At 39.7% G+C, this 27,733-nt stretch overlaps 2 protein-coding genes across 9 annotated transcripts in view; one reads left to right on the forward strand and one right to left on the reverse strand.

Moving 5' to 3' along the window:
• LOC105684230 overlaps window positions 1-27,733 on the reverse strand; it is a 54,524-nt gene that overhangs the window by 19,808 nt on the left and 6,983 nt on the right. Inside the window, exons 1-3 of one of the 7 annotated variants that reach the window (XM_020851437.2) lie at window positions 23,866-24,004; window positions 7,449-7,515; window positions 3,400-3,546 (exon numbers count right to left, since the gene is read on the reverse strand). Coding sequence is in view for 1 of the 7 variants with exons in the window: in XM_048650512.1 (XP_048506469.1) it covers window positions 7,449-7,515; window positions 23,866-23,899 (101 nt within the window). In the remaining 6 variants the exon portion in view is untranslated. Of the gene's footprint in view, window positions 1-3,399; window positions 4,219-7,448; window positions 7,516-23,865; window positions 24,005-27,733 lie in introns of those variants that run through there. The other 6 variants (XM_048650513.1, XM_048650512.1, XM_012397464.3 and 3 more) reach the window with 6 other exon arrangements.
• LOC125499956 lies at window positions 9,758-26,078 on the forward strand. Of its 2 annotated transcripts, none has more exons than XM_048650517.1 (3): window positions 9,758-10,216; window positions 23,875-24,054; window positions 24,775-26,078. In XM_048650517.1, the coding sequence occupies exons 1-3, from the start codon at window positions 10,126-10,128 to the stop codon at window positions 24,858-24,860; spliced, it is 357 nt and encodes a 118-aa protein (XP_048506474.1). In that variant the 5' UTR covers window positions 9,758-10,125; the 3' UTR covers window positions 24,861-26,078. The 2 variants fall into 2 exon arrangements, with proteins under 2 accessions (XP_048506474.1, XP_048506475.1); XM_048650518.1 differs by lacking the exon at window positions 9,758-10,216 and adding an exon at window positions 10,277-10,481.

Below are 27,733 nucleotides of genomic sequence, written 5' to 3' on the forward strand. Positions count from 1 at the left end.
CTCCTCAGCGTTGTCGTCATATATTAAGGCACAGATACTGAGCGACCTGCGGCTGGTGGTTTATACGTTTTGCGAGCCCCGTGGGAAATTCTAGATCACACGCGGTGTCAACTGTCTGTATCTATATGTATAGCGGTAGTGTAGTCGTTGTCGCGTGGTGGTTGTATCGCGCCGAGGCCTTTCATTAGGGTAAAGTGTCATCGGATACTCGGAGATCGGTGAGAGTGTTCCACTTGCAATTGGAAACCCATCGGGTATTGCCTCGGTCGTATATCTTTCGACTTCTCAGCCAACCGACGAAAACCGCGATCCCGTCGATACATATCTCGTACCGATGTTCGAACACAGGGATACCGGAATTACGTAACATAAGAAAAAAATGATAGGACCGTCGAAGGTCGTTCCTCGTTCAACGTTTTTTCAATTTTTCTACGATCTTTTTCGTGGAAGAAAGTCGGGGAAAATCGGTAGAAATTCGACTCTTCTTACTCGACACGATCACCGAGGATCGGTTCGGGGATCGAATGATATTCATTTTTCGTATAATTTCGGCTCGATAGATCGTCGGGATGACCTCGGTAATAACTTTGACAAAATTACCATCGGCAGCCTTGGTTCCCGTTTCAAATCCCTTCTCCGTTACTCGACTGCATAGCCGCAGGTTGAATCCTTATCGCAGTTAATGTATATGATACGGAGCGTTGTAGCAGTTTTTCAAATTAATTGCTTTCTCACCACCGTTATAATATTTAACAGCATGGCCGTTCAATTATTATCATTATCCGATGCTAATGCCGTTGCTGCTGGTGCATCGTATAATTGGTAATCAAGCGGCGTTGCGCTCTCCAATTATTGTTTATCTATTTTGCATATCATATATACCATACCTCATTCATGAATCTCTTGTTTTTTTTATTTTTTTTTTGGTTTTCGCTCTTCTGCATTTCGGCGCGGTCTTCCTCGTCATTATCGTCCTCGTAATTTTGCGCGTCTAACCATAAGCCGTCGTTATTTTAAGATGTAGAAGAAAAAGGAAGGAAAAAAATCACGGCAGAAGAAAAAAAGGTGAAGATGCCCGAAGCCTGAATATCACATGAATAATGAATTCGAACCTCACCGTTGCTTAGCAAATATCAACTCCTTATCTCACAGTGCGAAAACGAGTAGATGCGCTTATTCGCGATCTCGCATAAACTCCTTGACCTGCCCCAAGCATATCATATCCTACGCGTGCATATGAATGCAGCGCTATGAGATGTAAATACCGCGAGGGGCCTCGCGTTTATTTTATTCCCAGGAACCGTCGCGGTATCTACGCATCTGTATTCTTCTGAACATTATCATATTACAATTCTCAGAACGATCTTTGTTCAGGTATAAATCTTTACCTGCGGTAATAACTTAACTTCGTAAAGTTCACCTGTATTATTCGAAGTATAAAAGATGAATCTTCAACTGATCGAGAATTCAGTTACTTCAATTTTATTTCAACTCTCAGCTAGCCATTTCAATCCAATCGACGAGTCCTTTCGAATCCATTTTTCTTCCATCGTCCTTTGCACCTGTCAGGAGTCCGGACATCGGACCTGTCCGTTGCATAAACTCCCGAGATTATCGCATGAAGCTGCGATTCGGAAATGGCAAATTGCAGATTCTTCAATTATTTTTCACAATGCACAGTGTAACAGCTGAGCATTGGAGATTCAACGCGAACCAATTCCGCTGTCGTTAAAAATTTTCGCAACGGTTAACGAGGTCTACGACGAGTCATCCGATGCCACAAGAAATTGAAGTGATTTGTATCAGGTCGTCTGAAATTCGGCCGTACAAAAAAAAAGGCCCCGCGAAGAGAGTCTCTTCTGTTGGTATAACGCATCGCTGTACCCTTTTGCGTGTTCCTAAATTTCTTCAAACAATTACGATCGATTCCTGATCGATTTTTTCTTCCATTTTTCCTTCTCTCCCTTTCCGGTCTCGTTGCATCCGCGAGTCGGTAGTAAACGCAGTTTCTCTCGACGTGGCGCAAAACGTCAAACGCGTTCGGTCAACTGGACTCGTGTTAACCGCAAGTGCTACAGCCATACGCGCTGCGAGAGAATAACGTAGGTAAAGGTGATGGTTGTGCTATGGCTGTTGCAGCAGCTGCAGGCAGTTCAAACGGAGTTAACGGAGCGTCCGCTCTTTGCCCTCTCAAGAGAAGCTTCGACTGCAGCAGCAGCACGCGATCGCCGTTACTCTTTACGTACCCATACGTACGAATGTGCAGGTCGTACGTACTCATCATCCCTTCGCCTGCGGCCACTTTGTACAGAGAAAGTAAAATCTCCACGGGTATTGAGTCGTAGCGATGTCGTCGGCGTCGGGTGATCCTTCGTAGCGCGACTTCGTACATCGCACTACCCATCGCTCCCGCACCATCGGATCTCCTATTTTTCGTCATCTGTCGTATGAAAATAACCTACGTCGATTCTGAAGTACGGTTTCACTTCGTTGCGATGAACATGTTGCGGACTGCAGCGTTTATACGCGAGGAACATAAATTCGATTCGTGTATCACACGGTGCGTTACACGTCGTCCAGCGGTTCGAATGCGCGGTAGATGATCGGAACGCGCGGCGGTAAAAAATCGTCGTTCGAACACACCGTAGCTATAGTTGCGGGTTGGAAAAATGAATCTCTTATGTTTCTTGAATGCGAAGAGTACTGACCTCAATTAGGGATGGCGCTGAAAAAGTTTTGCGCACGAGCTCAGGGGCATCGATCATTTTTATAAGTGACAATCAATGTATTTAACAAGTCTCTGGGAGAGTGAAAATTATTACACGGTTAGGCATAAATTGTCAATGGACTGAAGGCCAGACGGCTTTAAGACGTTCGGAAATTTTATCGAATTTTCATCCTATCTTTTTAGTCCGTTGCTCTTTACGTTCTCGTCTATGGGCACCTGTAGTTGAATGTTCCAGTTTATTATAAGGTGCTCGAAGTGTTGGTGGGCGTAAAAAATTTTTTTGTCAAATGTCTGATGGTCGGTAGCTTGATGAGGTATTACGACCGATATTTTATAGGGTGTTAGATTAATGCGAGGTTTCAAGCTGTATATGACATCTACCGTAAGCATAAATGCGATATTATTAGATAGCTGGTGGTTTTCAAACAATTTCGCTCGAAAGTACGGTGGAGGTTTTAGTTTATCAGAAAAGTGACAAATTAAGAGTGCACTCACGAAGCGGTGATAATTCGATATTAGTCGAATTAATGTGGAATGACATAATCACAGATTAAACAACACAGAGTGCGTCCAAACGCTCCACGGTGTGCGTAAATACTGACTAAACACTAAATTGATAGCCGGAAATATCGGCAAAAAAGTTGATCGAATCAATAGCAAAAAAAACTGACCTGTGCGTATATGATCAGCGTCGGTGTATCCTATTAAAAATTCCTTTTTTCGATCCGCTACGGAGGCTAAACTTGGTAATAACGGACACTCTTCAAATTTCTCAGTAGTCCGATCGTCAACGATTTCGAAATACAACTTCTCTTTGTCTATAATCACATTTACAATAATGTCGATATAATAATATAATCGGTTAACTTTCAACAAACAACGTATATTACATATACACGGTATGATGCACTTTGGAACACGATAACATTTTACATTATATGAAAAGATTGAAAAAACGATAAACAAGAAAAACCACAGATCAAAAACAAAATATATCATCCAATAACGTGTTCGTTTATTTTTCGAAAATATTCGATAAATTTTTCATCACTGTTAAATTTTTGTCTGTTTCTTTTGTATATAAATATTTAAAAAAGCTCCACGTACGCCTGGTAAAATTCGATGCGCACGGTGCACGATAAAGTATTATAAATAAAAAATAGAAGAGGAGAGCCCTGACCCCTTCAACGGAGCACGTGCGTCTGACAGAAGCTGCTGCGGTAGAGCAAAGAGCGTATAGAATCAAACTTGGAGAGTTGTGGTGGAGGTGCGCCTATTTTTTTGCTCCTTCTTCGTTCCGTGTCTATCGCTCAATCCTTTGCGTATACGTATGTAAATGTACGATATGATACGGAGATACGTACATACACATTTACTACGCACGACGTAGAGTCGGTTCGTCGGTTCGTCGTTCGTTGAACGAAGATCGCGCGGCAAGCTGTTTTCTACGGCCGACTGCGGCTGCCCCAGGCTGCCCACTGAACTCTCAACCAAAGTCGAACCTACTCCGCGTCTTTCGCGATCCCCTCTACCCTGTACTAGTAATCATCTAGCATAGACTTGGACGCCCGGCGCCTCTCCAATGCTTGATAACGCTAAAAAATCATCCGCGTCTTCGCCGGCTACACCTCAAAATTCTCAGACAATTCGTTACGAGTTCGTACACCGATGTGAACCTCTCGACTTCCCTCAACTATCTCACCCTCTTCTGGGGTGGAAAAAATTTTTCAGCCCACTTTCCCACTTTTTACAATTTTTCCCCATTGCCTCTGATCCGTAAGAGCGATCTTACCTGTCTGTTATTCTCTCCTTAAACATTTTAAAAAATTTTCGTTACATCCTTCAGACCTCGTGGATTCTTTTTTTCTTTTTTGCCGAGCAGCTTTTTTTACTTTTTCTTCGAATTGCGTTGTTAATTGGAATTTGATTTTTCGTTCGGGATTATATTGATCGAATAATATTTTATACCTGGACGATTGAGTCGAATCAGGAGATTGCCATTTACACGAAAGATTGCCAGAAAAAAAAAATCGATGACCACTTTCTCTATAAATTATGGCCCATGACCGTTGACCTCTACACTCGCCTCCACGTGAAATTTTGGTTTTCCTTTAACATTCAACTTTTTTAATCGAATCACCAAATAGATGCTCAATGATATCACCACGCTGTATGATAATCATTCGACTCAGCCTTCATATTCGAAAACACATGAAATAAATAAAACTGTTCGCAGATTTTTATTTCAGTTGAATATAGCACGTATACTTTATGAGATTTTTACCACAAAATGGGCGCTCGATGCTATAAGAAGAAAAAAAAAAAAAACTGAACTTCATAATATTTGCTCTCCCTATTATGAATGTGAAAAATGAAATGGTAATAAAAAACCTCATCGAAATTCTTTTCTTTTAGTTTTTTGTTCCACATCGGGAAGATTCCAATTATCATCATCGTTGGGTCGTTGAAAGTTTTTATTTCCCTCCGAAATTTATGCAATCAAGCTCGTAAACCGAAAAACAAGGGAAACACCCATCAAGAACCTGTGTGAACTTGGCACCCGACTTGGAAATAATTTTTTTTTCATAATTGGAATCGATTGTACTCCATTTGTACTTGTTTGTACCATTTCGTTTCTCGTTCGAACCTCGAAGAACAAGAAGTTGCAGCGTTTTCACAAAATGGCCGCAACCCGCGATTTGAAAATCTTGATTTTCTCTACAAGGTACAAACGTGACCAGAACAGTTGGACTCTCAAAAAATCAAAAGACGCCACTATTTTTTTTTGGTTCGAGGTAATATCAAAAAAGTTCACATAGATCCATCGGAACGGGTATCGTATTTGCTGCAAAGTTCAGCAGTTTCACCCGTAGTCAAGATCCGAGGACGCGAGAAAAAAAGGCGTACTACTTGAACTGGGCGGCTGTCCGACGATCGTAAGACTTCGATACAATCTTTCCTCCGTATAATTCGAAGCCTATTATTCGTTTCTGTATTTCTACGGCACAATATATCCCGACAACGTCTACGTTCGGCTAGAATCTCTTGCCCTAAATTTAACGGAAGGAGTTCTCTTTTCTCGATGTTCTGCATGCTCGCGTATTTTCCGAACTCCGAATTACCCGACGACGCGACGTAGTTATAAGTACATCGTATACTATAGATATGCCTACACACAAGCATTCGATACATGTCCGTGTATCCGTGCATGCGACGTATATGTACAGTTATTGGAATATACACACGTATACTTGTATACTTATGCGAGGGTGAAAGCAACGGCGCCTCTTTGATGTCTTCCGGCGAACCGAATTAACCGAAGCTAACCAACACCAATTTTAGGAATATACGAACATAAATCTATGGCGTTGGTACGAGCGCGACATGGAAGGGTGAACATGTGACCGAAAAAAATTGCAGAAAAAAGAAAATTCTTGCCACTTTATTGCTCTGCTCTGCACCGTATTATAGGTAATCTACCCTGCACATGATTGAATGCACATAACGAATGTAACCCATATTTTCAACTCATCAGTCTTTGTCCGGTGAAGTTTTTCTTTTTTCGTTTTCTTCTTTTTGTTTCTCAAGTCCTCGAGAGTCGATATGCCTGCAGGTTGAACAGCGCGTGCATATTTAGTTATTTCTTTCTTTCACCTGCTTTTTTGATCGTTACTTCATCCGTTTTGTTTCTATTTCAGCCAGCAAACTTCGGTGAATCAATTCGTGTGTAAAAAAATTTCCAACGACACGAGTGACTTCTATCACCACAGGTATATGTGAGTGTATGCGATAAACTACGTACATTAACAATGCGAATGATTTGCGAGGGGGGTCCGAACGAAGAATGCGCCTTTTGCCGAGTGGGGCTTCTCAGACATCTCTACGTATTACATACATATATGTATACACGTGTATATATGTACGTACCTATTTCACTTTGCAAATTACACGCATCCCAATTCCTAAGAGTAGAAAGCAAAAGTCACCAAGGGTCAGTATAACTCCGGAAGGGATTCACGCGGGGGTTGCTCATGTACAGAATGGATATATATATATGTATGTACTTGACTCGGATATATACCATGTATATATAAAGTACATAACAGCTCCTCGTCTCGTAAATCTCTTTTACCTACGGAAGAACCGTATAGAAGTATAAGTTGGCTCGGTATTCGATGTATAGAAAGTTATTTGGAATCGTACCGTGCCACTTTTACTCTTGAAACACCCATCGAGTGAAGCGAATAGTCCCTAGGGTTGGCCTAGTCGGGTCATTCGAGGAAATGGTTTTACCCTCCAGGAGTCATTTCGACACGATTATTTTCCTACGCTGGAAATATTCAAAGTCATCTCTCTGCGGCCCTTCACTCTCCCTCGCCTTACTCTCCACATCTTTACCTGGCATAAATGTATATGATTCCGCGTACACGACGTTGAGGAAATTTAAGGATATTTAAAAAAAAAACAAGATAAATTCAGGTGACAATTTTTGTGGAAATTTTAAACGCGAGAAATTCGATCGGTTCTTACACCATATCGCGCAAACGCGATGCCGCAATTGTGGTAATTCTTCGTACCTTTGGGCTGCGCATGTCGAAAGTGCGAGGAATTCGTACGTACATAAAGTTACGTGAATTATGTAACTATGTAAATTTTCGTATTTATTTTAGCCGTGTGCCAGATGTGTTATTATTTCAAATGATCGTACATATATACGTACCTGGGAATCTCACCGATTCGCGGCGGTCGTGTTTTACGGGGGCAGGCATCTTCCCAGACGTTGCAGGCTGAAACATAATAATGAATGAGGAATTAATTATCGTCATGAATTCATTGGTGGAAACTGAAACGTTTGTATTTCTCCTTCTTCCATTCCCTCCCGCCATTTTCACGGAGTGAACGATTTTTATCGTATATATGTTGATTCGGACAACCGTCGCAATTATTCGAGTCAATTTTGTTATCGTCTTCGAAACTATCGGGCAGATAGCCTTTACGAGTTTTCGGTCTCTCTTGTGCCTGCGATAGACATGCAAATTATCAGAACTCAGGGACGTATTAAGCCGGAAGGAGGGCCTTGAGGGCTCCTCATCGAGACCAAGGTTTTCGATTAGTCGCTGCGCCTCGCGTTGTTATCTGCAGCTGCACTTATGATGCGGTATTCGGTATGCGGTCTCCGATTTGCCGCACTTTTTCAACGATACCAACTGAAAGACATCAATGTTCCGAACGTCGAGGTTGAGAAACGATCGTTTTCAAAAACAAAACTGAGGCGAGAGGCCGAACGAATCGTCATATTGTTACGACGTGGTTCAAATTTGAGTATTTCATAAGAGTATTTTGAAAATAATGAACTTTCAATATCTGCAGTGAACAGAGTTCAAATTCTCCCAATTAATCGCCTTAATTAAAACGAACGTGAATTTCTCATGGTATACAACGGAGTTGGAAGAAAAAAATTGATAACGACGGAGGGTGGGCAAGGGGTCAGACTCGTACGCAGATAATTGTATCGCGAAACATGGGAGTACGAGCGAAGAACTGACGATGAAAAATTCAAGGTATTCGCATGCATGCGAACCCGTGCAGGGCAGACGATATTATCGATTATTTTATCAACATACGTGGTATATATGAACGTCAATTAGCCCGCTGAAACGAAGTTATAGTCGAGAATATGAGGTCTTCGAATGGAATAAAATCGTATCGAATCGAACAGCTGGTTTGCCTATATTTCATCTCGCATCAGCGTCAACTTCGATCGTACAACCGTGAAAATCGACTGATCACCGATGACCGAATTAGACAAAAGAAAAAAAAAGAAGACGAATTAATGAATATAAGGCGCAATCTAACGCCTCATTCATTAAGTCCTTTGACGCAGGTATATCGAATAAAGTAACAACACGCGTATCGAATTGTGAAAGCCTAATAATTGCAGGCTGATTTATGGTCCGGTTAATTTCGAGCCTCATATGGTGAGATCAATATTCTAACTACGTTAAAATTCCTGTTATATGCGTTACATATATTCTGGTTTTGGGTACACCACTTTCGTCACAGATAATCTAGCGATCGTAATACGGACAAAAATCCCGGACTACCGTCGACCGATCGATCGAGATTTTTCAAAGAACCCTTCGTCTATTTCTCTAAGATATTTCATGCGATAATAAAATATTATAGTATGTCTCGTAGCGACGGAAGTTGAAAAAGTAGATAAAAACGAAACTCAAAATAGTTCTTACGAGTTTAAAAAACCGCTGTAAATCGAGAGCAGTAAAAATTCATGTCCTATAAAAATGACGATAGTTTTACGAACAATATTCTTATTCGGGTCATTGGACGGGTCACGAACTCTCGACTAAAGTTGAAAAGAAAAAAACTGTAAATCCAGAGACGTCTAAAGCTACTCCGAATTATGCGCGGAGTGAAATTCGAAACAACTTCACTGATTCATATTTAATTACTCGTAACTTTACCTAACCACGGATTACAGAAATACGCAGACGTATAACGCGTGTAGACCTATAAACGCCGACTGTTTAAAACAATGGGCGAACAAACTCGTGTAAACTACACTTCTGGTACAAGTGTATGCTGCCCGGTCGTTAAAATCCAGACTTTATATACGTACACGTGTGCCTATGTGTTACATCTACTTATATACACATTATGTCATAAACACTCTTGTAAGTCAAGTGCACACACGTACATGTTTACATACATTGTTGTATATACGATACACCCACATATCGATACTTGTACGCGTGTGTTGAGAACGCATTTACGCGGTCAATTGTTAAATTGTTAACGACCATCGCGTTGCCGGCGGATAGTTGTCTCGCGTAACTAATCGCGGTGTACGGTAATAAATTTTTAAACCTCTCCGCATAGGATGTATGTACCGAAGAATACAAGTAAAGATAGCATCCGTTTTAAAGAGGGTCAAATGCCCCCCCCCCCCCCCCCGACGGGCCTCTTTACAGTGTCCGTTGTATTAATCTGTTACGAAGCACCACTGTCTCCATGTGTCATTAATGCTCGCCAATACATATATGTATATATGCATATAATTATCTCGTCCATGTACGTGGGGTCCTATTGTTAAAACACCCCGTCGTTGGTGTTCAAAGTGACACGCGTGTGCGTCGATCCGCTCAATGAGACAATTCGGAGCGCCCTACGAGCACCACTCTATTCCAGACGACGTTATGTTCGCTACACTTATCGCTCCATGGAACGACGCGAACCTTGAACCAATTTCCCTTTGCGCAATTATGATAAATGCACGTTGAGTGCATCGCGGGATGAAGACGGTCGTTGTCGTTATCTGAACTGAAAATTGCGAAGAAATTGCCGATTTCCGTCTATAACCCGTCCGAATTGTAGATACGATGCACGCGCTCTTTCATGTTTTCAACGTTTGCGAAACAGAAAGAAAATTTTCCAAATCGACTCCGACGAAGTGTACGGTGCGCACTAACGGTAAGTTAATTTGAATATTCATTTCTCGACAAAAGAAGGAAGAAGGAAGAGAAAAAAAACAAGAATAAAATTGAAAAATTTTGCGTATCGCGTGAATTATTTTAGCACCGCATTGCTGGGCGTGCGTCGATATCCTATACATATATACGGAACGAAGAGAAAATTTCGTAGGTGGTTTGTGAAAATGTGTTTTGGTATTTCGTTCGTACCTCGTGAGATGAAATATAAAGCGTACCAGCATATATTTTCGTCACAATATATAAAGGTATTTATTATATACGTGTTCGGCGAACGTGACAGGGTGCTTTATGTATGGATATATAAAATATATACATATATATACGTACGTAATAGCCATAGATGAAAGGGAGGTACGCAATATTTCGATTATTGTACCCCGAGAACCTTTCCACCTTTCTATTATTTTCTCTATTCACGTACGTACGATTTTTTTTTCCCTCTTTTTTTTATTCATCATCAAGGAATTTTCGATGAATTTTCTCAAATACGTCCGTGGAGTATACAAGGTCGTGTCTTATATTGAATTTCGTCGAAAGAAAATTGTACACAAGACTCGAAAATAATTTGAAAATAAACGCCGACATTTTTTTCCTTCCTTCTCTCGACATATACGAAAGTCTTTCGACACTGTTATAACGATAATCGCATCCTTCAAATCGGAAATATAGCGAGGATTTGTAAAGTTACCAAGTTTGTATGAAAATTCTTACATTACACGCAGACAGCGGAGCGCGCAACCTTATACATATACCTGGCTATAAATTTATTCAACTCGCGTCGAAACTTTTGCCGTACATGAAACTAGACGAGATCGTTCAACTCTTCCACTGCAGGGAACGGAAACCCGGAAAAAACGAGAGAAAATAAAGACGAAGAAGGAAGTAAAAAATGAGCCAGGTTAAATGAACAGCCGAGAAAAAGGAGAGACGAGAGAAAAAAGCCTTGTATATTTGCTCGACTGCAAGGGTAGCCCGTAAACCGACCCCTCAATTTAATCCTTATGTAACGGACGTATATATATATACTTGAACAAAATATAGATATTTATATAGGTAATAGGTAAAATGTGAAACGTCAGTAATAAATGAACAAAAAATAAAAGAATGGAAAACGAGCAGAGCAAAATGCAGATGTACACAAACCGTGACCATAAGTGGAGCATGTGAACATTGCGCGATTTGCACACGCCGTGGATCATAGCAGATCCTGGCCGGTCGATGCGATCCCCCCACCTCTGCTGTGGCGCTGCTGTAAATTCGACCAGGGATATTTTGCGAGAACCTAAATCAGATAGCAGCGTCGTGTTCACATATTTCACTTATGACCACGGTCGGTGTACTATCGTTGTCATTGTCATTGTCGTTGTCGTTGTCGTTGTGTCTGTTGTAGTTGTATATTTGTTGCTGTTGTTATTATTGGTGTCGTCGTTTTTATTATCGTTGTCATTGTCGCTGTCATTGTCGTTGTTGTCGTTGCTGTTGTACTTGTTGCTGTTGTTATTGTTGATGTTATTGTCATTATTGTTGTCCTTGTCGTTGTCGTTGTTATTGTTATCGTTGTTATTATTTTCGTTATCATTGTCGTTGTCGTTGTCTTTGTGTATTTATTGCTGTTGTTATTGTTGATGTTGCTGTCGTTGTTATTATTGTTACTGTCATTGTTATTATCGCTGTCGATGTTATCGTTGTTGTCGTTGTCGTTGTAGTTCTTGCAGTCGTCGTCGTCGTTGTTGTATCGTTGCTATTGTAGTTGTTGCAGTTGCTGTTGTGATTGTTGTTGTCGTTGTTGTCGTTGTTATTATTATTGTAGTCGGTTTTATTATAGTTGTCGTCGTTGTCGTCGTTGTCATTGTCGTCATTGTCGTCATTGTCGTTGTTGTTGCTGTTATTATTGTTATTGTTATTGTTATCGTTGTCGTCGCCGTCGTCGTCGTTGTTATGATTTTTTCTTCCTACCCTGCTCGAGAGTGCGTGTTCCGTCCCTGCTTTCGGGGGACGTAAGTGCTCCTTCTTCTCCCTACTACCGCGCCATCACTTAGCAGGGAGCAAATATTTAACCGCCGGGATGTAAGTTTTTAATTTTGTGAAGATAAAAACTTTTTCCCATCCCGGGCTCGAACCTCGAACGTCTGAGTAATGATCCGCAACGCTACTCGCTAGGCTAGCCGACGCTCATAGTTGTCAAGTTCAATTTTTTAATATTTCGGGCAACCATGGGAGGAATAACCCATGCGGCTACTTCCTCCAAAGCCAATCAAACAAATTCAATATTGCAATGCGATGATTTTGATGATGATTTGAATGAAAACCAAAAAGAGGATTTTGGAAATTCAGAGCTATCTACTTCCAGTAATCGAATCCTCTATCCAAACTTTGTAACGGCCGGTGGAATTTCTCTGAATCGGAAACGGAGTTTCATGGACAAGCCTCCAGTAAAAGTTTTTTACAATCTGGAAAACTCTGAAACACCAGCAAAGAAAACCTTATTGTTAGACCATGACCGACGATCCGAGACCATAACCTCAGAGACTTTCAATAATCTACATTCCAATATTGATCGGATTTCATCTTTTGTAAATTATACTTTCAGTCATTGTGTTTTTAATATTACACCTTGCTCGTGTAATAAAAATGACCGTTCCTTAAGAAAAAATATAGATTTAAATATTCTTTCTTTTCTTGATGATCTGGGAATGCCCGCCGTCGCACAGTGGGACCAAATACCCAAATCGTGGCCAAAACCTCAAAACGACGTTAAATTTGACTAAAATCCTTGCTTGGGGGTTTTCGAGGTCGCTGATTACGAATTTGAAGTCAAAAATTATCCTAACAAAATGGCGGGTCTAATATGGCGACGAGACACATAAAAATCTGACCTACTTTGATAAAACACAGTATGTAAAGGATTTGAAGACCAATATTTACAACACTAACTCACTTAGAACATGATTTTTATATTATAACACATAATAATAATAATAACAATAATAATAATAATGACAATGAAAATGATAACAAGGATCCTTCAAATAAAGAAATTTATTCTTACCTATGATCTTAATACGATCAAATTCTTATGTCATATAATTAAAAGAATAATGGATCAAAAATATTGATAAATGAAATAAAAAATATTTGTATTGATCCTGCAGCTAGGAGTCGAGTAAATTTCACGACTTCATCACGAGACCCTGTATAAAAAATATTATTTCAGCAAGGAAAACATATTTTATTCATAAAAACCGGGAATACATATATTGTTATATTTGCCGGGCTATGCCCTTCGATTTTTATCCGCCTCCTAAACCTATCTCCAAATTATTTTCAGTTATTTGACACAGTTTTGTTCGTGGTACAAGAGTCTTTTTGTAAACAGCGATGTTCACCAGTCTTAAGCCTGACTTCTGACTGACCACAGCATATTTTCCCAGCTTTTTATTCCTTTGGATTTATTGACCTTGCATTTTTTTAATCGGAGTTAAAGGTCTTGCTTTATTTTGTTCGGGTTCGCATTTAATCGTTCAGCAAGTTGAATTGCTTCTCTTTGTTTTGAGATCCGACTTTACGGGTCAGATTTTCTCAGCGCTATTCAAAAATCCGCTTCAATTTACTAATCATTTACTATTTTACCGCTCGCGTGGATCATAACAGATCGTGGCCGGTCGATGCGATCCCGCCACCTCTGCTATGGCGCTGCTGTAAATTCGACAAGGGATATTTTGCGAGAACCTGAATCAAATCGCGCACTGTTTACATGCTCCACTTATGGTCACGGTTTGTGTACATCGGCCAGGTAGGAAAACATAGAGGGCAAAAGCGCGAAATCGGTTAACGGGAGTATTTTGCAAAATCGATAATTCCGACTCGGTTGCGTTTCCGTTCTTCCAGCCGGTATATGTATATGCGTATTAACTGAAACCTAATTCTTGCCGGTCGAATCCTGATTTACTCCATTCGATTAGAGCCCCGCACCTTCCTCATACCTGATGCCGTAGTCAATAAAGGGTCAAGGGTAGTAGATTATATCGCATGTATTCCTAAGGGAGAAGAAAATTAGAAAGCAGCTACGTGTAATTCAACCGTCTTTGTACCGAAGATGGAAATACGCTCCGCGTCTGACTTACAACTCTGATTAAATCAGCATTGAAATTACTTTGAAGAAAAGTACGCTCGCTTACGTCGAGCGTGTACGGAAAATTCACCTCGCGTATACCTTCTCTTCATCGACGCACGTCGATATGTTTCCTATTTTAAAAGAATTTGAAAATTCGTATCCGAATCATACTCCGCGGGGGACAGATTCGCGTATCACCTGTGTACAGGTATCGATTTCTTTAACTCTCAGCTTTCGGCGACCAGCCTTTTTCCCGCCATCGACGATTCATTCGTTCACCGTGTGCATCTGGATTGTTAATTTGAATATTCGATTTAATTTGAACGAGCCGTCTGAGCGTTAGACGTTTTTCCTTCACAGACCTATACATCGCCGATATGTATACGTAACTACAGAGTACCATTTGCGCGCTGACCTTCGGCCTTCGAAAAAAAAGGCATTTTTTGTCCTATTAGATAACGTTGCAGCTATGTATGCGTAACCAGAGATATTACATGGTGAATGGCATATGGCTTCGACGTCGTTTACGTCAACTCGTAGACGTAGGCGACGACGCATATACCGTGCCGTTTGACATCAGCGATGATAAGTCCAAGTGTCAAATGTCATTGGTCCAGTTCACTTCGTCTTTTTAACTATACGCATGTTATTTAGGTACATATATCACGCTCGCCTCGCCGATGAAATCTATCCACTTTTATTTCATATACCGTTTCCCTCCCCTAATTGAGTTTATATGTGTGTGTATGAACTCAAAGATATGCGGGGCAAGGTGGGGCAAATACGTTGTAAAAATTTCTTAAAAAATGATGGAAAAGGACTTCAAACATCATTTTGGTATTTGTTTTATAACTAGTTTCAAAGATATATTGACGGTAATAAGTTTAAATGTTGACGTAAATTTTATTATTAATATCCAATGAAAAAATGATGAATTTCTCCTTTTCTCGTAGTATCTGAAAACCTTTCTCATCTATTTCAAATACGAAGAAGAGCTGAAGAAGTTTCATCGTATTTAAGTTTCACAAAGCTTGAGCTTCCCTCAAGCACCTATACCATGTTTTGCCCCGCCTCCTCCTATAATCCACTATATGGGGAGGACTGCGAGCGTTTTTTCTTTTATTTTCACGAATTCTGGAAACACGATCCCCGATCGTCGCCTCCACATAATGTGTAAATAAAACAATTATTTCTTTCACCGGATTACGGGACAAAAAATGCGTCGATAATCGATTCTCGTCTCCCGCTCCTTGTTACACTCGACGATATTTTAAGAGCCGTTGTCTGCAGCGTGTGTCGGCTCGAAGATTTTCGTTTCGTTTAACAGAGATGATATCAGAAGCGTACGTGAGTATTCGCACGGATGCGGCGGGGAGATATGGATGTTCTTCGTTTCATACGCCTCATCATTTGAGCAACCGCCAGTCAATCACTCAACTCACTCACTCGATTCAGTCAGTCAGTCAGTCAGTCAGTCAGTCAGTCAGTCAGTCACGTCAGTCACGTCAGTAGCTCGTTGCCCGTGGCCTTCGCGTACCCCGCAGGCTCTTCGCCGTTCTTCGATATTCATTCCCGCTTTTCTCATTCGAGAAGAAAGAAAAAAACGAAACGATCCGATATACAACGACCGACCGTTTATCCGTCTTACGTAATACCCACCATCCCTTTTTTCTCCTTACTTTTGTTCTCCTGTATTCCTTCGATATTTCATCGAGGCAGAACGAGTCTGCCGAATAATGCGATAGCTATGACGCGATGTTTATTGTTTTACCTAGAGTCTGCTGCAGGTGTACAAAACTTTTTTTTTTTGTTCGTTATTCAGGTAGACGAAGGATATGGATGTATCACGTATGTGGTATATATCGTCTGCTGCAATTTGCTTGAGCATCGCACCCGCCCGGCTGCGATGTCCGAGTCCCGAATGGTCGATTAACTTCCCGTGGCTAATGAAGACGAAAAGGGCACTTACACGCCGTATTCCCACGGAATTCATTTCCTCTAATTAACCTTTCTTCGGCTAATCGTGTATACTGGAAAGGTCGCCATGAGACCGATCGTTCCTCTAATCTAACCGAATTGCTACAAATGCACGTTACAATGGAGGGGTGCGGAAAAAAGGCGGATCTCGCGGATCGATTACAATGAATTTTGAGAAACACACGCCCTGCCCGATAACTCGAGGTTGCGTGTTCGCCGAAATTGCGATTTGGAAACGACGGATAAGGTCGAATGTTTTATGTCCACGTTGTGCGCAATGAAAATCATAGAAATGGATAGGCGAGTCGAAATTATCGGATCGTAAGTCTCAATTAGCAAAAGACCGAACGTTGGCAGACGCGACCTTCCGACGATGGAAACTTCTTTAAAACATTCGATCGAAAACAAAGTCGACAGGTCTTGTCCGAGCCGATAGCGCTTTTAATTGATCGGTCATGAATTTCCACGTTTTAATACTCGATTCTTATTATCGTCAAACGAAATATGAAGTTTTCGGGGTTAATCGTTCGGAACATCGTGCCTATAATGTGCAAACAATTTTTGCTCAAAAAGAAATTTCCTCTCTCATTTGACCCGTTATTTGATTTTTCCCCCATCGCAGTAAGAGGTCTTTTTCAATTTTTCAAATCTTCACCGTTCCCGTTCATTATTTTTGTATCAATATGACATCGAGCGAGGGAAAACGCGAAATTTTTTGCCAAAATACAAATAGAAACGGTTTTTTCTATTTCACGCTAAATTGTGCTCGGGATATATTAATATCCGCCCGAAGTCTGACACGGGTGAATACTGAATATGGAATGATCTGGAATAATTCATCACGATCTGGAGGATTTTACTATGTGCCAAAACCAGTCGACGTGAGCCATTCAAATCCACCAAATATTGACCTTCGCGGAGGCGACGATGCTCTGGATATAGGTATACGTATATCGATATTCGATGACGTTCAATACGCGCGTCGATGACCTGCATATGACCTGAAAAGAAAATTCTGAAACGAAATATGAAAGATAAAATCTCAAGGATTTGCACGAATCGGTTCGTTCCTCGGAATTATGATGTACGTACAATCGAAATGATTTCGCGTAAAGGTATCGCAGTTTTCCGAAATTCAAAACCATAACAGTTTTTGAAATCAACGATTTTTCTACCGTCGACACGCCTGTGCAGAATTTGAAGACTCGTTATTCCAATTATATCGATCCAGATCGATCCAAAATAGTTCATCACTTGTGATCGTTGGCGTAGTTTCTGAACTTCTTGATAGCGAATCGTGTGGTATAGTTATAATAACGAACGAAAACGACTACGATCCCACTTCATAATAATTGATTGGCTGAAAAATAATAAAAAAAACTATAACGATACTCGATCAAGGCTAATGTGCGGGCGTCCGACGAGAGCGCTAACCAACGATATAGCTGTGAATATTTATAAATCTGTTTGGAACGAAATGAAATGAAGATGAACTCTTAAATATGTGTTACAAGGAATTGACATAGGTATTGATCGAATCTCCGTGAGCAAAAGCAAATCTGACATTCGATCACTTTTTCAGAACCGTTTCGATTTGGATATAGGTGTATCCAGACATCCATGCCCGCGATACATACGGTGCGACGTTATAATGAATTTCGTAAGCAAGTGGCAAATGGCAAATGACTATGAGTTAAATCTACTAGTGGTGACATAAGACCCGGGACAATGTAACCGATGCCCTCGAGGTGTAATCCACCTGCTGTCACGTAGCGTGAACAAGACTGCAGAGCCTATAAAAATATCTATAAAACAAGTCTTAGCAATGCGACGCCATCTTCGCAGCTTTTATTCTGATACTCGTGCCTACTCTGATTAATCAGACGGATGCATGGGGTTATTAACTACCTCCGAAAGCCCGTCTCACTCGATTCTCCGTGACTCAAGTTCCGATTTGAAAGTCATAAGTCATTTGAGAAAATAAGAAAAAATGAAAGATTAATAGTATAGTCACGACAGTCTTCGAACGGGCTGGATACCTACCACCGACGATCACAACGGCGGTGAATTCTTCTCGTTGAAAAAAAAAGAAAAAAAACAGGAGGAATTTATAGGTTGAAATATCTTCAGGCTATGAATAAACGTTCTATAAAGATGTAGCGTATAGGCATACCTATACCTATACTATATTCATATGTAATCGAAGTTGGAACGCTTTGGAATATATCTACAAACTCATAAGAATACCCAAAAGTGTATAGAGATAAATGGAGCATTCCATGCAGATTAATAATAGCCGCGATGAGATGAAAATCTATGAGGATCTCGTTTCGTCAACATTTTCTTCCGACGTCTGCCGCGCATCTGTTCCTCCGACGACTCATTTATTTCGTGGGTAACTAATCAATCGATCGACGAGTAGAGCATATCAGATGGAAAAAAAAAAACGTCATACATACATCAACGAATATCACCCACATAAACAATTTTGATATTTTAATGACATTTACACGGCGACAGAAAGGAGAAGAAAATGGGATATTTTTTTATTTTTCACGCGCTTGACGGTCCATTAGCATAATCACGTTCAGAATCTGTGATGCGTAAAATAATGTAATTAAGATATTTTCGAAAGCCACGGTGATGCTGCGGGACAAGGTAATACGGGGTACATGGTTATAACTTCCGACTAATCGCATAAAATATTAGATAATCGTCGCTGGTCAAAAATTATTTAAATCTTAGGAAAAACAAATACATATATACGTACGTATATTCAAGTCTGCGTATACGAAAGTATCAGATTGAAAATTCTCGGTTACGATATACGCGACGCGAAATTCGTCAGAACTTTATTAATAAACAAGATAGTTTTAATTATTTATTCTCCTACAGTTTTAGACTGGTATTTAAATGTGTGCTCGTGATCTTGAACTCGACTATGACCACATGATGTATGTATATATGCCGACATATGTGTATCGCGATTGCAGCCGATTCTTATCGAAGAAAAATATATCTATATATCTCGAGCGTACGTGATGTATATTAATTAATGTAATTCGTTATTTTATGTAACATTTATAAGTTCCGCAATATATCGAGTCTCCGAGGATTTTTGATGCATAGATACATAAATATTATACCGGAATATTTTTACATATCCAATTTGTTTGGTTATTTATTTATTTATTTTTGTGGGGCCTGTTACTTGATTTACTTTTGAAAATTTTCAAAATTTCCGTCCACGGTATCAATTTTCGCAACTTGATCTGTACGCAAACTTTACAGACAATGAGTCATGGATAATATGTGTTTGTAACTCTAGAATTTAAAAAAATTTCCTCATGAAACTTATTTCTCAATTTCCATACGTAATATGGTTTTGAAAATATGAGCTTGCGGCACTTCCGATGGAAAAAAGAAAAAAATAAAAACTCACCCTTTGCATAGACATGTTAGTTTGACGCGTATACATCGATACGTATAAAAAATATGTTACGGAAACATCGACATTTTTAGCTCGAGGCTTTCCGTGGTGCCTTCTCCTGAGCATATAACCGCGCGATCGAACGTGATGTTGTATACGTGTACACGACCGCGTTGTTGTTGCTCCAGGGGAATTGTTTTAAAAATTCATTTTAGTCTCCGAAATTGCTGCAGAGTTGATTTACGGTATACCTTCCCTCTCCTCTCCTTTACCATTCTCCTTCTCCAACAATTCTGTAAGGAACTTCGGGCATGAGACAAACAACGAATATCGTAATTGAATAATTCTTAAAAGTAAAGTGAGAAGAAAATTTTCTTCTCGTTCCGCAGATTTTCTCAAACACTTTTGTTAATTTAATTATTATTCGAAAAACAAAATGCCGATGATAATAATAATAATTTTTCAACTTTTACGGTAGTTAAATAACAAACAGCTGCGTCGACGCGGTTTGTGCATGATGTATATTCATCGTTTCGTGTGAGTGCAGCCTAAAAAAAAAGAATTTTTTTCTTTTTTTGATACGATAACCTCGCGCGTTTGTTAAAAGTTCATGTAATAATTACCCAACGGAATTTTTACATATGACGTATGAATATTATATATCATTGTAAACATTGACATTTAACAATCTTTCATGTTATTTTTTTTTTCTTTCAATTTTTAATATTTTTTCTCGTTTTTTCTTCCTGTTATTTTTTCTGCACAATTTCAGTCAGAGAACTTTGACCCAGATAGGTATAATGAGGTTTTGAGATTCAAATGTCGTAGCTTCTTGAATAATAATTACTAATCTATAAGACGTTGAAAAGTTGAAGGTTGAATACTACCGAAAATCTCTTTCGACTATCTCAGATTGGAGTTTTAGATTTCGTCGCTGACTGACGGACGTGACGTTTGGGTGGGCGCTCTCAAATTATACATTTGAATAGTGATTTTTTTTTCAAATTTTTTTTACATCGAGTTACTTCGTCAAGTATATTTTTATACGTGTTATGCATAAGGATTTTCAATTCCGTTGAGCCAATTAGCTGCGATTATTACGTAATCGGTATGTAAAACTGGAGATATTCAAGAATAACTATTGCCGAAAATCTTCAGCGTGAAAAACCAAAGAAATTCATCCCTCACAGGGAGAAAAAACGCCAAGTTAATCGTTGTGCCAACTACATGCCACCTCGCATTATGCCGATTAACAATTCGAAGGAATGAAAGATTTGAAAAATGAATAAATCAGAATTGGATCGAAATATTCATTTGAAAAAAAGAGAAACGATAACTGTGACTGAAAATAAAGTTTTGACAAATTGGTTCACTTGGTACTTGACGAGCTGGCATATTTAGAAAATGTTACTATAGCAAAAGTACAACAAAAGTGGCTGTAACCAGCGATGGTCACACCTCGTGTCTGTGATTTGCACGTTAACGAGAAATCGAGTTTGCGCTCTACTCGCAACTCAGTTTCATAGCAATAGAGTTAAGCACGACGGTGAAAAATGTGTGTCGGAAAGGAGAAAATTCGCGAATGAAAATTCGTGATGAGAGATAATCGGATCTCAGCTTTCCGACCACTAATTGGGTTGAAATCCAGTCGCGTCCTTGATTGGTATAGCGAAAGTGATTGCATATTTGGTGTAATATTGTTAATTTAGAAGATATTTGATAAAACGCGAATCTCCATTCCGCCTTCGAGCGATCCTTTTCGCCTAGATACTCGGTGGCGTTCCTTTATTTCAAATGTATATTATAACTTATGGCGAAAGACTCTACCGAGTTTCTTGATGTACATATTATTTCAAGTTGCTAGGTTTCCAACTGATTCCAATGGTAGAATATACATTATATTAAATCTATATGTACCTGTGTTTGATGTCTTACAAGCCTCGTTATTACGTTTGTTGCGGGAATTCCATGAATTTCTCGTGGATTAAAAAGTTTTTACTTTTTGACGTCTGCGAGTGAAAAACGTAGATTCCGGATTTCTCGGTAGTTACATATGTATGCACGTATATTGGTATGAATATAGGTAAACGTATGTACGTATGCATACGTATCTACCTGCGAACAAGTTCGCGCTTATAATCATCACTCTGAATAATCATTATTTCATACAGAAATTATAAGAGATGTAATAATTATTATTCATAACAAGATAACGGCACGTTTGTGAAACAGTCACACTGAATTTCGATGGATTATATCGTTAACATAAATCATTAATTACAAATCTTTTCAAAGATTTTGTATGTCAATTGAAAAGGAAAAAGCCTTACGAACGTTTTCATACGAGAGGACCGTTTCTACTGCAGAAATCGTTTCTACAAAGCAAAAGTTCACCTTCGGCGTCATTCACACAGAATTATTCTATAGAACTATAGAGTCTTTAGAAACGATTTTTGCATAAACGATACCCTTTCGCTATCATTGCACTAAAACGTACGATGAATTTATAACGCATGCAACGAGTTTTTCGGCTTTTATAAATCATATGGTACATTTTTCTTTTGATTCTCGACTCGCAGGTTGTATTACAAATTTTTTTTTCGGGGTGAAATCGAACATTCGGTATTTGAATACGAATCAAACGCTCCCAAGTTAATGAAATTCCGATCATTCGATTCTGAAATTTGATAGGAAACGTATGCATAGATCGAATTGAAGGGAAATCCTTTATTGGCGGTCCGCGCTCGAGGGCTCGCGAAATGGTTCATGCCATCGCGCTGCGCAGCTCGCTAGACTTTCTCATGACTTTCTCGCCAGTGAAATAATTTCCGTGGGATTCACAAAGGGCGTGTTCGTCGAAATTCAGCAGTGTCAAGCTTTTGCCTTGCGATCTTTTTTTTTTGCAACACGCGCTCGAGCCATAAGATGTGCGCATGCCAAGCAAGCGTCAAAGGAATCTCAGCTCATAACATAGATACTCATAAGAAATGATGAGATGTGAATATTCTCTCTATTGACCCATTATATCGAAAGGTGTCAGACGATCGTTTGTCGACACTTAATGAATCTCGTTCACGCCTCCTTATCGTTTGAATTGAATTAGATACTTTGACGATGTGCGAAGTATGTCATAAATAATCACTTCATACCACTCAGCGATTTACCCCCATGCAGAGGGGGAGGGGGGGGGGGGGGTGGTTCACCCCCTGGAAGTGTTCGTGCGTGGATAGGAAGGATACTCGTTGCCTGGATTGAGTTCACGACGACATAGGTATTCCGACGAAAAATTCGATCGATGCACGGGAATCCGAAATTGCAAAGAGGGGTAGTTACCCTCCACCCGATATCGCGTTTTGGGGAAAAGGTGAACACCTGTCACCTTCAGTTTGCTATCGCGAACGATATAATATTTTTTCAGATTTCTGAATTCCAAAACAGCCATTTTATATGGAATTCTAACGATTCAAGGGAGTTTTTCACCCCTATGCAATTTGGTTTCGAAGTCCAGCATACGACATTTTTCGTTTCTAACGACGGGCAAATATTTCCAGAAGGTTTCGTTGTCGGAATTGATGTCGTACACGAAACAGTGAATCTGCGACCGATGTCAGCCCCAAATTCGGAGGTCAGTGTTCATTAATTTCGCCAATTACTGTAAAGAATTCTCGGCGAACTTTGGAAAAATATCGCAAACCGCAAAGAAGCCATTTTTTTGGGAGCTCGCGTGTCGTTAGGTATCAGGTGTTCATTTTTGTACGAGATTTCCGTTTATTTTTCCCACTCGGTACATTCTGCAGGGTCATAAAGGAGGATGCAAATCGTGAGAAAATAAATGAACAAACGAATTCTCTTCTCCCCGGATCGGATTTGAAATCAGAAGGAGAGTGGAATTCCGAGGCGAATTGTTATATTGTTTCCCAAAGGATTGAAATTTTTCTCCTGTTTCTTTAATAACAATGGGAATCGGCTACATCGCGGTTAAAAGTTTTTATCTCATAAATGGTCTGATGTAAAAATGACTGCCTTTAGTGTTCTTCGTTACCGCCGAATTCAGCCTCAAATTTTAATGATCGTTATCAAGTTTAATTAATGTATAACAGATAATTACCTTCAACAGCCGTCATATTATCCCCGAGTTTCATGGCGCCTGCATCGAGGTCACCCCCTTCGACTTTACGATTGTCTCCAGAAGGAGATTGTGTTCCTTCTTCTACGCAGTTGCGCCGCCGGAGAAAGAGGAAGTTGCGTCAAAGGAAGAGGGAATATTGTTGGAAAGGAGAGCTTTTGTGTATCAGTGGTGCGTATCAACTGTCGGTCAGACGAGTAGGGTGAAACCGGTAGCAAAAGTTGAACGTCTTACTTCGTTTTATTTTTCTCTCTCCCCTCCTCGTCGTAGCACACCTTGTTATAACCAGATGTGTTTCACCCTATTATAAAATGTCGCCCCGATATTTGTTTGTTCGATTTATTTTCAATTCTTTTCAGAGCTTTTTATCTGTTATTAATATTGAATTATTTTTACACGCCTACTAATCGATAAACTTTTAAAACTTTTTCTCGCTCGCTCTCTATCTTGTTTTTATGTAACTTGATCATCCTTTTTTTCTCGCCCCTTCACTCTTCGACTAATTTGATTTATAATTTTTTTCGCTGTCTTGGTTAATTTTCTTTTCCTTTTTCCATTTTATTTTTTTGTGATTATATATATGATTTAATTAAGTTCTTACGATTATATTCCAATTATTTGAAATTTTGATTAGATTTTTTTTTTTTTTTTTTTTTTTTATCTCATTGCGCACACGTCTATAATTGGACACCTACTACAACTTTTCTACTTGAGCAGTCTTTTTGCAGCTTCGATTGAATTTGAAATTTTTTATTACAATGTATATATAGCTCGTTCATTGACGTTCAATATTGTTATACCACTCAACAACTCGTTCCTGCAGGTATAAGTAATTTAAGTAAGGTAGTCGGCCGTCACTTGTTTATTCTCGATGTTTAACTTCCCTTTCAGACGATAACGACGACATCGACGTCGACGACAATCTGCGGCACCCTCGAGCTTCGAGTCTTAAGAACCTGAGGAAGGTATATAGGTAATATATCTATATACCTGTATCACTTCAAATACACAATTTTCGGATTTCCACTAAACATCGACAAATTGACCGGACGTTGCGAACAATCAATTTGCAGCCTGAAATATTTTAACCAATTAGGATCGTAGGGATTTTTATCGAACTCAATGCATAGCAAAATGTGATTCATGGATTCCAGTCTAAAAACCAATTTTGTTCTCGTATATCAAATTTATTGATATAACCATACAGAACGCCCAATGAATTGAAGACGGAATTGATTTCTGTGAAAATATGAGAGAACTAAGATTTCGATAGTTTCTAAGAAAAATCGAGAGAAAAATGGAACTCAAGGATTTTCATCGCACGCGAATGTCGGTCGACGGATTTTCTTCCGTAACTGTGAAGATCTACGATACGAAACTTCGCGAGATCGACCCTAAGCCAGATCGAAATTCGCAAGAAAGTGGAGAATTGTTAGAGAATCAAAAGCGACTTCTGGAGGCCCGTTCAATAACTCATCGATAACTGCCGGAACCGAGTCATCGATCCTAATGAAAATAGCACCTGCTGCCGGCTGCGGTGATAATTACTAGACATTATTACGCACGACGTGTACATCCAATCGTCGAAATAACGGTAATATCAATAACAATTATTGAGAACGATGCAACGCCGAAAAAAAAAAAGAAAGAAAAAAAAGTCAATCATGAAACACATTATATCTCGTTATTGCGCGTAACAAAATTGTCGAGTAAACCGTGAAAACGTGAGCGAACGATCCTCGGGGAACGGGAGAAAGATGTTCTGGAGTAGATGGAGTGAAAGAAGGGATCATTGGCTAGGCAGAGCGTACGACCTGTGCATGCATAAATAATACATTACGTATCGACATAATAAATACGCGTATACATGATATACATCGTCAACTTTCGGATAGTTGATTGTACGAATAATAATAAGATCGGAGTCTTGACCTGAAATAATGTATCGGATCTCAAACGTTTTCATGTACCTCCGGTCTCGTCCGTCCTGCACAAAAGCGTATATGTTCCCACATGCGGTTTGTCTGTATAATAATAAAATATTGAACAATGCTTTTGACATCAAGATCGCGTACCGCAGCATTCATACGTTTTATATTACTGGTATAATATATATCTATAGTTACAAACAATCCATAAATATACAACGTATACTACATCGATTTTCTGTCATAAAGAATAAACGTTGAGAGGATCCACTACGTCTATCGCATAATTGTTAAACCCCTCGAACCCGCGAGCGATTATACGGAACGACGTCGTATTAACGCGTAAGTATACCTATGTACAATTATTATCTCGTTTATTATAAAATTCTTCAAATGAATATGTCATTTCCGAAGCAAAAATAATTAGAAAATTCTTCAGATACACATCATTCGCTCGCCAAAAGTGCCGCAAGTTTTTTAGTCTTTTTTAAACATATTTTTGGATTTTCACCTCGACGAACTTTCGGTTCATTTGTTCATTTACGATTCTCAATTTTTCTAATCCCCATTAGGTCACAGACCCTGATTAGCTACTGCATTATCTGTTGTTGTACATAACGTCAATCGTCGACTGTCTTTTCCCCTCTTCAATGTATATTCTTTTTCTCTTTGTCTCTCATATTTTTGCTTCTATGTACCTGCATCTTTTGTCTCTTAAAATATGTATGTACAACGGCGGAATAGCTGCTATTTTCAAGATTCTCAAGCATCGCGAGTCAGATCGATCTCCGCGTGCGAGACGCGACGTAGTAATTAAACGGAGTGAGTTAGGCCTTTCGCTTTCTTTTTTCCTTCGCTTTATCGTCGCCTTTTTTTCTACTAGATTCACCTTCGGTACATTCTATCTGCACAAGAACAAAAAACACATCACCGCCATCACGCTTCGTTACGTAGTTTTGCACCCAGCGGTTCGAACGCATCGGGATAAGAACTTTGAAATTCTCATGCAAGTCAAATTACTTCGCAATGAATCATTTATTTTTTTATCGTTACGTTGCGTGAAACGAAAAAATACCCCATACGACGTAGAACTACCCCACGTTATACGTATATACATGAGAGTCGCGATATTCGAACAGCCGCGTGCCCACGGATACGAGATAATATTGTACACTCGTTTTAGCCGATTCTGGATCACCTCGCGGCCGACACCGAATTGGGAAATTTATCCGTGACGCTGTAGCCTTGTGAAAAAGTTGTCCAGCAACGCCTCGCGTCGAATAAAAAAAAAGAGTAGAAGAAATAAAAAAATCTGATATGCACACAACGAACTTCACCGCGGGTTCGGTACGCTACGCTGGTGAAAATTCAAAGGTGAATAGCCATTGTTCGGATATTTTTAGGAACGAAAGGTCCCGCAACACCGCACACTACGGGGGTCTTCGACGTCGACGTTCGACGAAATACAAAAGGTTTCGCCAGATTCAATCCATCGGATGCTTGACTCTTTCGTCTCTTACGCTCTGTACGTATATATGGGTGAGAAAAAAAAAATGGTTGAAAATGCAATCCCGTGAATGGATTTTTAGATGTTTTTTTTTTTTCCATTATTTTCGTTGCTACGGAAAGTCGGGGCGGCGAAGGCGAGCTATTCATCTATTATATTTCATTTTCATCTCCTACGCTAGTGCAGAAGTTTTAAACGAATCGCTCCACCTGTCCCCCTGAAAGCTTGCCATTTTTCCGGTTCCGATTCCGGAAACTAAGAAATAAAAAATGAGAAACAAAAGTGAAATGGAAAATGTAAAATGGAGAGAGAGAGAGGGACGAACACTACTATTCTTTGATCACCCGTCGATTCGCGTCAAAAGAATCGACTCCGTTCCAAACAAAAGGAAACCGTAGTCCCCCGAAGCGTCGAA

Source organism: Athalia rosae, chromosome 2 (assembly GCF_917208135.1).
Source record: "Athalia rosae chromosome 2, iyAthRosa1.1, whole genome shotgun sequence".
Lineage (NCBI taxonomy): Eukaryota > Metazoa > Arthropoda > Insecta > Hymenoptera > Athaliidae > Athalia > Athalia rosae.

What these genes read in the sequence shown, in the direction of transcription:
- LOC125499956 (XM_048650517.1), top strand. Translation starts at nt 10,126, where the DNA reads ATGCACGCGCTCTTTCATGTTTTCAACGTTTGCGAAACAGAAAGAAAA. An exon ending in GTGTACGGTGCGCACTAACG is followed by an intron (nt 10,217 to 23,874) that starts GTAAGTTAATTT and finishes TACCTTCAACAG; the next exon opens with CCGTCATATTATCCCCGAGT. An exon ending in AGAGCTTTTGTGTATCAGTG is followed by an intron (nt 24,055 to 24,774) that starts GTGCGTATCAAC and finishes CTTCCCTTTCAG; the next exon opens with ACGATAACGACGACATCGAC.